Source organism: Microcaecilia unicolor, chromosome 4 (genome assembly GCF_901765095.1).
Source record: "Microcaecilia unicolor chromosome 4, aMicUni1.1, whole genome shotgun sequence".
NCBI lineage: Eukaryota > Metazoa > Chordata > Amphibia > Gymnophiona > Siphonopidae > Microcaecilia > Microcaecilia unicolor.
Genome location: NC_044034.1, coordinates 40,398,896 through 40,411,049, shown reverse-complemented (window position 1 = coordinate 40,411,049; position 12,154 = coordinate 40,398,896). Strand labels below are relative to the sequence as shown.

At 42.5% G+C, this 12,154-nt stretch overlaps 1 protein-coding gene across 1 annotated transcript in view; it reads right to left on the bottom strand.

The window, feature by feature from the left end:
- Window positions 1–12,154, bottom strand: part of FOLH1B (folate hydrolase 1B) — a 101,862-nt gene that overhangs the window by 30,862 nt on the left and 58,846 nt on the right. The window contains exons 7-10 of the mRNA XM_030200163.1: window positions 10,286–10,379; window positions 7,862–7,957; window positions 3,185–3,270; window positions 920–1,039 (exon numbers count right to left, since the gene is read on the bottom strand). Of these exons, the coding sequence (XP_030056023.1) occupies window positions 920–1,039; window positions 3,185–3,270; window positions 7,862–7,957; window positions 10,286–10,379 (396 nt within the window). The remainder of the gene's footprint in view (window positions 1–919; window positions 1,040–3,184; window positions 3,271–7,861; window positions 7,958–10,285; window positions 10,380–12,154) is intronic.

Sequence of the window (12,154 nt, the reverse complement as noted above, 5' to 3'; positions counted from 1 at the left end):
ACATAGTAATTTTATTTAATGGCCACACGCTAATGGCAACACAAAAAAATAGAAAATCGGCCATTTAATGGCTGCAGTAAAAAATGGTCTTAGCACAAAGGAAAAACCCAAGCAAGGGTACATTAAAGCCACTTTTTACTGCCCTTTGCAGGGGCGTAGCTACGTGGGGCCACGGGGGCATGGGCCCCCTCAGATTACGCCCTGCACGGGGCTACATGCACGGTGCAGGACGTAAGGCGTCAGAAACAGATGATCACACCACGAAAGTGCCGGAGTCGACCGGCGCTGAAGAAGACTCTTTGGCTGGCGGGGATTGGGGAACCTCGCCAGCAAACAAGGAACCTGATGTGGTGGTGGGGGGAGGCAGCTAAACAGTGCCCCCCCACCTCGGGCTCTGGCCCCCCCTCCCGCCGAGGTCTGGCTACGCCCCTGGCCCTTTGTATTTAATGGAAACAAGCGAATGGTGAAAACCTATTAGTATATCTGGATCTTTGTTTATACAGGGACCCTTTTACTAAGCTGTGGTAAAAAGTAGCCTGCACTAGTATGGGCATGTGAAATTGGCACACGCTGGACCACTTTTTACCGCGGCGTGCCAATAGGCCTTTTTAAAATGGGGACAGTAAATGGCCATGCGCTAAAATTAAAAGTAGCGCACGGCTATTTACCTCCTGAGCCCTTACCGCCACCTGTTTACTCGGCGGTGAGGGCTCATGTGGTGCCGATTACCACCAGGAACACCCCCTGTGGTAGAAAATTATTCTCTACAGTGGGGAAACAGCAAGCACCAAATTCAGCATTACCGCCAGGTGCCTGCGCTACCCCAGTGCCGATTTGGCACATGCTACCTGTGCATTAGCCAACTGCTGCTTAGTAAAAGGGGCCAACAATGATTTGGGGTTCCCTTTAGAGTCGTTACCTTCCTTCATTAGCTTCCCGGCACTCCTGACAATCTCATGGACAACAGCTGCCCCACTTTGCGGATCGATGCCACCAAACACCCATGAATCACGATGACCTCCCAGGATAACGTATCTGTCTGGGAAATCAGACATGCAAGAATAAAAAAGAAAAACAGATATCATTCTTGTAATGGAAATGGGACTTGATATACCACCTTTCTGTGGTATTTTGCAACTACATTCAAAGCAGTTTACATATATTCAGGTACAAAATAAAGTACCTGTATATATGTAAACCGCTTTGAATGTAGTTGCAAAATACCACAGAAAGGTGGTATATCAAGTCCCATTTCCCTTACATTCAAAGCAATTTACATGTATTCAGGTACTTATTTTGTACCAGGGGCAATGGAGGGTTAAGTGACTTGCCCAGAGTCACAAGCAGCTGCAGGGGGAATTGAACTGAGTTCCCCTGGATCAAAGTCCACTGCACTAACCACTAGGCTACTCCATAACAGCATTATCAATTGTAGTATCTCAAAAATTGTTTCATGCCAACGGTGTCCCTTTTTTTGCAGTGTGCAATTAGATACAGTATATATATTGTGCTACTGAAACAACCCATCATAGTGCAATTCTTAAGGGTGTCAAATAGTGTAAAACAAACTTTTTATTGTTCTAGGAATTTTGAAACCGCAAAAGCGGTACATAGGTTAGGATGCAAGTCAACGACATGCAGTTCAATTTTAAAAGGTATTTTTTCTTGAACTAACAACTCTGCTTTAAAAAATAGGGTTCCATAATAGGGGGGCAGGCACAAATGCATGTTTGCCCAGGGTCCAATATAGTTTGAATCCAGCCCTGGTGATAGGGAGGTAGGAGCTAGGTATGTGATAGTTAATTAGGGTGGGGGTATATAGGCAGGGACAAAGCTAAAGGTTTGCGTAGGGCACCTGTCATGGAGCTCACTTCAGGTCCAGGGAAAACAAAGACCAAAGGAAGGGAAGGAGAATATCCCAGAAGTATTTGGTAGAAAAGCCTTGCCTCCCAGATTAGGTGGGATGCCTGGTATGGGCATTAATTAAATATACATATTGCATACTTCAATGAAACTATAGTTTTCCAAAGGTGAATACTCTAAAACATTGCTAACCAATCTCTCTTTTATCTTTTCAATTACTATTGGCATGGAGGAGTGGCCTAGTGGTTAGCGCACTGGTCTTGCAATCTAGAGGTGGCCAGTTCAAATCCTATATAGGTACATAAGTAATGCCATACTGGGAAAAGACCAAGGGTCCATCAAGCCCAGCATCCTGTCCACAACAGCAGCCAATCCAGGCCAAGGGCACCTGGCAAGCTTCCCAAACATTCTGTACATGTTATTCCTGGAATTGTGGATTTTTCCCAAGTCCATTTAGTAGCGGTTTATGGACTTGTCCTTTAGGAAACCGTCTAAACCCTTTTTAAACTCTGCCAAGCTAACCGCCTTCACCACGTTCTCTGGCAATGAATTCCAGAGTTTAATTACGCGTTGGGTGAAGAAAACTTTCTCCGATTTGTTTTAAATTTATTACACTGTAGTTTCATCGCATGCCCCCTAGTCCTAGTATTTTTGGAAAGCGTGAACAGACGCTTCACATCCACCTGTTCCACTCCACTCATTATTTTATATACCTCTATCATGTCTCCCCTCAGCCGTCTCTTCTCCAAGCTGAAAAGCCCTAGCCTCCTTAGTCTTTCTTCATAGGGAAGTCGTCCCATCCCCGCTATCATTTTAGTCGCCCTTCGCTGCACCTTTTCCAATTCCACTATATCTTTCTTGAGATGCGGCGACCAGAATTGAACACAATACTCAAGGTACGGTCGCACCATGGAGCGATATAATGGCATTATAACATCCTCACACCTGTTTTCCATATCTTTCCTAATAATACCCAACATTCTATTCGCTTTCCGAGCTGCAGCAGCACACTGAGCAGAAGGTTTCAGTGTATTATCGATGACGACTCCCAGATCCCTTTCTTGGTCCGTAACTCCTAACGTGGAACCTTGCATGACGTAGCTATAATACTGCTGCTGCTTGTGACCTTGGGCAAGTCACTTAACCCTCCATTGCCTCAGGTACAAACTTAGATTGTGAGTCCTCCTGAGACAGAGAAATATCCAGTGTACCTGAATGTAACTCACCTTGAGCTACTACTGAAAAAGGTGTGAGCAAAATCTAAATAAATAATTATTTTTATTAGTTACAACCTCTGATTTTACTAGACATACAGCATTACCTGGTTCTATTGCTCCTTTTATGGTGCCAATCACATTGTAAATTCTTGTTACTTTATTGATGGTACGGATGTGCATTTTGACTTTCCTAAAACAATAAAGGTTAGCTTGTAAAAAAAAGATTTTTCAAAAACATTTTTACCAGCAAAAGGAGTAGTGTGACCAGCAGGGCTCTCCCGTGAAAAAACAGCAGGATGAGAAATACAGTAAATAAAGGGAAAGGAAAGGGAAATGGGACTTGATATACTGCCTTTCTGAGGTTTTCGCAACTTTCTGAGGATTTTGGAGGAGTAGCCTAGTGGTTAGTGCAGCAGACTTTGATCCTGGGGAACTGGGTTCAATTCCCACTGTGGGCAAGTCACTTAACCCTCCATTGCCCCAGGTACAAAATAAAGTACCTGTATATATGTAAACCGCTTTGAATGTAGTTGCAAAATACCACAGAAAGGTGGTATATCAAGTCCCATTTCCCTTACATTCAAAGCAATTTACATGTATTCAGGTCACAAGGAGCTGCAGTGGGAATTGAACTCAGTTCCCCAGGATCAAGGTCCACTGCACTAACCACTAGGCTACTCCTCCACTCCAGCTTTACTCTTCAGGACCCAACACAGCACTGTGTTTCGGCATAAAGCCTACATCAGGGGTCTATACACAAGGTTTCTAGTGCACTGGTCCCCTCTCACATGCCATGACACCAACTGGGCACCCTAGGGGGCACTGCAGTGGACTTCAGAAATTGCTCCCAGGTACATAGCTCCCTTACCGTTTGTGCTGAGCCCCCCCAAAACCCACTCCCCATAACTGTACACCCACTACCATAGCCCATATGGGTGAAGGGGGGCACCTAGATGTGGGTACAGTGGGTTTCGGATGGGTTTTGGAGGGCTCATATCTACCACTACAAGTGTAACAGGTGGGGGGGGGGGGGATGGGCCTGAGTCCGCCTGCCTGAAGTGCACTGCAGTACCCACTAAAAATTGCTCCAGGGACCTGCATATTGCTGTGATGGAGCTGGGTATGACATTTGAGGCTGGCATAGAGGCTGGAAAAAATTTTAAAAAAAATTTTTTTGGGGGGTGGGAGGGGGTTGGTGACCACTGGGGGAGTAAGGGGAGGTGATCCCCGATTCCCTCCGGTGGTCATCTGGTCAGTTTGGGCACCTTTTTGAGGCTTGGTCGTGAACAAAAATGGACCAAGTAAATTCGGCCAAATGCTCGTCAAGGACAGCCTTCTTTTGTCCATTATCGGCCGAGGACGGCCATCTCTTAACCCTGCCCCTGTCCCGCCTTTGGTACACTGATGACATGCCCCCTTGAACTTTGGCCGTCCCCGTGACAGAAAGCAGTTGAGGGCGGTCAAAATCGGCTTTCGTTTATGCTGATTTGGCCGGCCCTGAGAGAAGGACGCCCATCTCCCGATTTGTGTCAGAAGATGGGCGCCCTTCTCTATCGAAAATGAGCTGGATAGTGATTCTTCACTCAGTATTCCTCGAAACAGACCCCAATCCCGTTTCCAAAGCTCAACCCAAACCCTCCAATCAGATGCTGACACCTCAGAGCACAATCCTGACCCCCCCGATCAGACTATGACGTTCCTCAAGAGCACAATCCTGACCCCCCTGATCAGACTATGACACTCCTCAAGAGCACAGTCCTGATCCCTCAATCAGAACTCAACTCTTTCTCTAAGCACAATCCTGACCCTACGATCAGACTCGGACTTCCCCCCATGCACAATCCTAGCCCCTCCCCAAACACAACCTCTCTGATCAGACACCGACCCCTTGAGCACAATCCCATCCCTCAATGCCAAATCCCCAACCCCTGATTTTATATTGGCACACTTTCAGATTGTTTTCCTGTTTGCCTGCATTTTTAGATGCTGTACCTTTGGATTTTTTTTAGCCCATATCTGTTTGACTCCTGAAGCAGGTGCTTCGGGCGCCAAAACACAGGACTGCGTCGAGTCCATTTTTAATAAACCTACTGTTTTCGAAATACATATGACTACCTCCTTCTTGTTTGTTGTTTATGGTTTGTTGTTAAGGGGACACTTCTGCTTTTTGTTTGTTATTAATAAATAAAAATTGAGACGCGTAAAACAGTTGAGTATGAGCTTCTATGATGATGATCCGTATGTGCTAAAATGATTTTGTATGCTTAATAAATGAAAGTGTGAGGGATATGTTGATGGGCCTTCATAAAATAGGCTTAAAATAGGTGGGCTGGATCTTCAAAAACATTTAACCTCTTTCAAGGAAGCCGCTATCACCCAGATTCTCAATAGGTCACCCACAGTTAGGCACATAGGGCCCCTTTTATTAAGCTGTGGCAAAAGGGGGCCTGCGCTGGCATCAGCGCATGTTTTTCACGCATGTCGAGGCCCCCTTTTACTGCAGCAAGTAAAAGGGAAGTCTCTCTTTCCTGCAGCAAATGGCCATACGGCAAGTAAAGCACTTGCCAAGCGGTCATTTCAGGGGGGAGCCCTTACCGCCACCCTTTGAGGTGACGGTAAGGGCTCCCATGCTAACCCAATGGTACCCGAGAAGTACGTGGCACTGCCCGATTACCCCAGGTACACTCCGGTGCTACAAAAATAAATATATTTTTGAAGCGCCGGATATGATGACACGCTAGGGGTGGGAAGTACTGCCGGGCTGCTACGACAGCCTGGCGGTACATCCAGTTTAGCGAGCAGTAAGCCCGCGTTGGACTTACTGCCACTTAGTAAAAGGGTCCCTCAATTTTGGGCATGGATTACAGATCCACAAACAAATTAATTGGCTAAATTGGCACTAACAAGCATTTAATTGGCATTAATTAGGAGTTATGTGTGGATCTGCCCTGCACACTATTCTATAACATATGCACCTAAATTTCATAGCACACAACTCCAATGGGGGTGCAGCCATGGGAAGGGCATGGTCGGATAAGGGACATTCCCAGAATTTAGGTGCGTTGTTATAGAATAGCTGCATTTCTGTACCTGCCATTAGTTGGGCGTGAGCATTTACTCCAGCCTTTGGCAGGCGTAAATAATCACACGCAAAGTTAGGTATGAAGGGGCTACATTCTATATATGATGCTTGAAAAATCCATGTGGGAAAAAATTACACCTAGGCATATTCTCTAAAGTTCACCTAAATTTTATAGACTAGGCTTAAACTTCTGTGCGGCATATAGAATATGGGAGTGGCTCTCCACTTGACAAAGTTTGGTTGCATCCATTTAGGCCCCATTTTACTTGGTGTAAATCCTGAAGCCTAAATTAGATGCAGAGGGGGTGTAGTCTATAATGATGTGCATGGTTTATAGAAACACCCACGCCCTGTCCATGGCCATTCCCTCTTTTCAATTATACAACTTAGAATTTAGGTGCACCATGTTATAGAATACACTTAGCAAGTTGTGTGCGTATACCTCAATTAATGCCAATTAGTGCTGATAATTGCTTGTTAACATCCAACAGCACTGATTACCTAGTTAACCAATTAAGTTATGCACATTCTTATAAAATACGATGTGATTTCCATGCGGAATTTCAGGCACCATATATAGAATCAAAGGGAAAATGCGCACAAAGGGAGTCTTTTACTAATGCTTAGCTCGCATTATCTGCAGCAGGGCCCATAGAAATAAAATGGGCCCTGCTACAGACAGTGGCGTAGCTAGGGTATTTGACACCCAGGGCCGGTCATTTTTTAACACCCCCCCCCCCTCCAAAATCCAGTACTAGGTATACCAAGAATACAAAACACTCAGGACCTATAGAGCAATTCTACCATACCATAAGCAGTAATTTCTTTGAGTCACACAAGGGTGTACCTAGGAAAAGGAAGCATCTTAAACACTGCAGTGAGCACTAGAATATCAATTCACCTATTGTAAAATGAAGATCATCGATCCTGCACAGTCAATGCCAATTGAAATCCATGTTTTTTTCAAAGACACGGATACACCCTAATCCACTATAGAATAAGTAACCATAAACTTTCTATTTAGACAAAAATTAAACTGAACCCCCAAGAAGCCAGATTCTGCAATGCACCACAGAAACAGAAAATGTCCCCTACTACTCTGCAAAATATAAAGACAGCAGATGTAAATTTCACCACTTTACAAATTAACAAACAGAAATAAAACAAATATAGAAAATAAAATAATACCGTTTTATTGGACTAATACATTTAGCTTTCCGAAGCCAAAACCTCCTTCCTCAGGTCATTACAGTATACTGTCGTTACAGTATCCTATCCTGACCTGAGGAGGGGGTTTTGTTCTCCAAAAAGTTGTCAAAATGTTTTAAAATTAGTCCAATAAAAAGATATTATTGCCATATAAACATTTATTAACACAGCTACAATACTACTTTATCCTAAAGCAAAAAAAAAGAAAAAGAAATTTTATTTACAGTTTGTTGTCTCTGGTTTCTGCTTTCCTCATCTTCTCTTCACTCTCTCCCTTCCATCCAGCACCTGCCTTCTCTCTCTTCCTGCCATCCAGTGTCTGCCCTCTCTCTCCTGTCCTCTCCATCCACCGTTTGCCCTCTCTCTCCCTTCCGTCCACCATCTGCCCTCTCTCTCCCTCTGCCCCTTCCAACCACTATCTGCCCTCTCTCTCTTCATTCCATCTAACAAAAGAAGCAGTTTTAGACATTGACACATACAACTAACTTACTGTGCAGAATAGTTTGCTGTAAACCCAGGTCCAATGTTATAAGACACATTAAGATTTCCTTTCCAAGTGTTTGGTGGTGCGGGTCCTCCCATGTTCCTGTTTAAAAAAATTCAAGACTCTTCAAATATGAAAACCATAAAATCATACCATATGTTGTCAAATCTACAGATTACTGGGATATATTATCCCAGAAAGAGGAAACTGATTGGATTCTATACTGGAAAGAGCAAGAAGAAATATTAGGGAAAGAATAAGTTCTCTGAAGTTTTGCTGAAAAAAAGGATACTTCTAAAGAACAATGGTACTTGTTGGTGAACACTCTTCCAATGTTAATAATTGCAAGTATGAAGTCCCCTATGCTGTTATATAATATTGAGGAAAAGACTTCAGTTGCTCTGCTTTTTTTGTGTATTGTTACACTTTATCTTCCGGGCAAGCTTCCTCATTAGTCCAGGTTCAGCAGTCATCGCATGGAGGAGACCGAGACCAGAAACGAATCCAAACAGAACAACGATGGCTATACAAATTACAGTCCACTATTCCAAAAGGTCTAAATAACAAAATCGAAAGGAAAATTTTTCTATAAGTAATAACAATCCATTCTTTTTGATTCCAAACAAGTAAGTTGGTTGACTCTTATTAAGTATGTTAATTATCAATCATCTGATTCTCAGCCCCTATTGGGAGCATGTAGGGGCATCGTTTTAAAAGTCAGCCGCCTTTTTAGATTCCTCCCCTGTCACAAACGAACGAACTTCGGACAAAACGGGTAGGCTGTGAGCTTCTACACGCTGTCAAAAATATGCAGTTTAGTGATTCTTTCAACTGTGGACTAACATGATTTGGACTCAGCTTTATTGTGTGTTGTGCATTTTATTCTGTTGTGTTACCTTTTGAATTTGTTGTATAATTAAAATCTAATAAAAATAAAATAAAATAAAAATATGCAGTTTAGAATCATGAAATGCTGATGAGTCCTCATATAACCAAATTTTCCCCTGTCTTTTAGGGCTACTTCTAATTGGCTAGTGGTTCGTCTCCTGATGAAGCTATTGAGAAACGGAGGCTCTCTGCAGAGCGAACCACAGAGTAAAAGTGCCCGTTTTTCATAGAGTTCTTTCACATAATTACAAAAAGTAGCAGAGCAGAATAGCAGAGATAAAATAACTGCTACCAATAATTATTGCACCATCACAGGGATCAAATTATTGACTAATGAGGAAGCTCGCCCGGCAGATAAAGTGTAAGAATACACAAAAAAAGCCGAGCAACTGAAGTCTTTTCCTCCAATATTATATAACAACATAGGGGACTCCATACTTGCAATTATTAACAGTGAACATAAGATACACAATAATAATTTTGCTGAAAAAAAGATACACAAAAAGCTAACACAGGAGAGATTAGAGGTACTTAAACTAGGTACTTGCACATTTGCACCTCACTGTTCCAAAAGCAACCCCAGGAAACCAACCAAGACCTTTATTGACAACACTGGTCGCAGCTTTATTACTTATTAAGAAAACAACCACAGATTATAATTCAACCCTTCCAATTCTCTGCATTAAATACATAGCATAACTCAACACTTGTAGTTAGTCAGTAATGAACTAACAATAAACTTTGAATAATAGCATTTTTCCTTCCATGGCAGAATCCGCGGTACTGCAAGACCCAGCCTTTGTTCCCCCCACCCTTGTTCCATGATGATGCCACACATGAATCATTCCGTCAACCCCATCCCATTTTCTTCTTCACAGACTACCCCAATCATTTCTGCAAATTACAGTTTGGTAATGCACCCACTGCAACAACTGCCCAAACCACCTCTTATACCATCAAAGATAAAACCCCTCCAACTAGTATTAAACCCAGAGGGGTTGGCAGGTGACACGCTACTCACACCCAGGCTCCCACTCAAAATGTCTCATGTCAAGCCTCCCTCCGTTACCGCTATTCCCTAGCATGCCCCTATGCCTCTGCTCCAATCAACTTCTCTCCAAACTATCTCTACCTTCCAATTTAGGCTCTAATATCTACCCCTTTTTTTCAGTGGACCTATACTTAGCTCTTTCTGTCCTCTACGTCCTTACTTACCCTGTGTCCCCTTCCTACCTCTACCCATCCTCACTCTTAATTATAGGTGCCATGGCTCGGCCATGATAAGGTGTCCCTGGTCCACGCCACAGGGCACTCTCCAACTATGGGTCTTTTTTTTTTTTAATCACAGAGAAAATTACATTTGTATTCTGTTCACCTATTGCATTAGCCAGGGATTAAATACTGGGAATTTGTGATCTCTGTTAAGGACTATAAATGATAATTTTACCAGCTTTTTTTATAGCACTGTCATAACAATACTCATTACATTTCAGAAAGCAGTTAATTACAGGTCTGGCTTCCATCAGCACATCTTGTGCTTACCGTAGGAGTTTCTCAGCATCATGGTAACAAATAGGGTGAACTGGGATTTTTGGAAGCCCTACGCCTTCTGCTGCGCTATATCTGAAGGTGTACTCTGAAAATAAGACAAACACTCACTTTTAGGGGAGGGGGATTTGAGAATCTGAAACAGTTTGAATTAACCTCTGAAGATCTCTTAAATTTTAGCATCTTTGTTTATTCATCGTTTAGTTGATAGCGCTACAAAGAACATTAGTTGTTGTTTTTTTTACTTGAACCAAGGTATTTATTTCATTTATTTACATTTAGTAACCACTTTTAAAGACTACAAAATCAAAATAATGTTCACAATGTATGAAACGCATTACCTACAAAGTATGAACACTTTAGCAGTCCCATGAGGGCAACATAACAATATATTAATAAAATAAAAATAATATATTACACAACTGATTCTACAATGCAATCTTGCAGACAGCAGTGAATTAAGCACTAGATTTTGGTTGAATACGCACACAGAAACAATATCACAAGATTGTAGGTCTGGCAGATCTACTAGTTCGCACTCCTCTCACCACAAATATTAGGTACAATAACAACCACAAGGAGCTGGAAGAAGAAAGCATCTTTCACACAATTATTCATATGTTAATAACGAGGTGGATTTTCAAAAGGCAAACAGATCAGAATTGAGATGTCCAGGCTGGGACGTGTCGAGTTCTGCTAGTATTGCCGAACAGGATCCGCCGACATAGACGTTCTTCTAAAATACCCCCCAAAATGTGTGCGTATGCGCTGGTTGCGTGAGGCAGGAACATTCATTTTACAAGCATCAATGTCTAAAATATCAAAGGGGTATGTGTATTTGCTGGCACATACACATGTATGTTTGCATTTCAGCAAAAGAAGGAAGTGGAAAACACAACTTCAAGAGAACAATCCGAGACAAGGGGTGAGATGCTCCAGGGAAGCTTTATTAGGACCCTACACGGTCCGTGTTTCAGCTTTTAAAAAAGCCTTCATCAGGGGTCGATCAGTGGATGCACAAAATATATACTGATTGACAATGGAGCACATGAAATGTCGTCTCTGAATAAAAGCCGAAACACGGACTGTGTAGGGTCCTAATAAAGCTTCCCTGGAGCATCTCACCCCTTGTCTCGGATTGATCTCTTGAAGTTGTGTTTTCCACTTCCTTCTTTTGTTGAATTTTTGTGGAAACTGCGAACCCCTTTTGTTTCTGCTTTCTTTCTGCATGTTTGCATTTCAGAACACACATGTGTATATGTTCACCATTTTAGAAACCTATGGTACATGTCTATGTTTCACTAAGCTGTCACAGTGCCCAATAACATTTGCCTGTATCAGTTTTGGGAGATGGGGACAAAAACATCTGGGAGGTTAAGGGGGCAACCTTCCTTAATCCCTCCTTTGGAGAACTACATAAAATGAACAGTTGTTCTCTAACTTAGCTGGAAGAGGTAAAAATCCAGATGTTGATGTCCACGGACAGTTGGTTAGAGAAAGCTGTTAATTTGTTATCTTATTTATGCTACTCTGTCTTTTACCGTATTTTATTTATGGTATTGTAAACCATGCCTGTTGTTTTACTTATTGTAATCCACATTGAACTTGAGTATGTTTCGGATAATGTGGGGTATAAATGTCAAACTAAATAAATGAAAGGAATAGAGGAAGGGTTTCTGCAGAAACCCAGATGAATAGGAACAGTGGTAATGATAAAGAAAGGAATGATGAACACCTTCCGTGCAAGAGACACAAAAACAGCAAAGGTGGTCTGGGAAGGAGGAACAACCAATTGAATGGGCTTCCTCTCATTTGCCGCACCGGGAATCAGTAGTTCGGCTTTGAAAAAGAGGTCCTTAATGT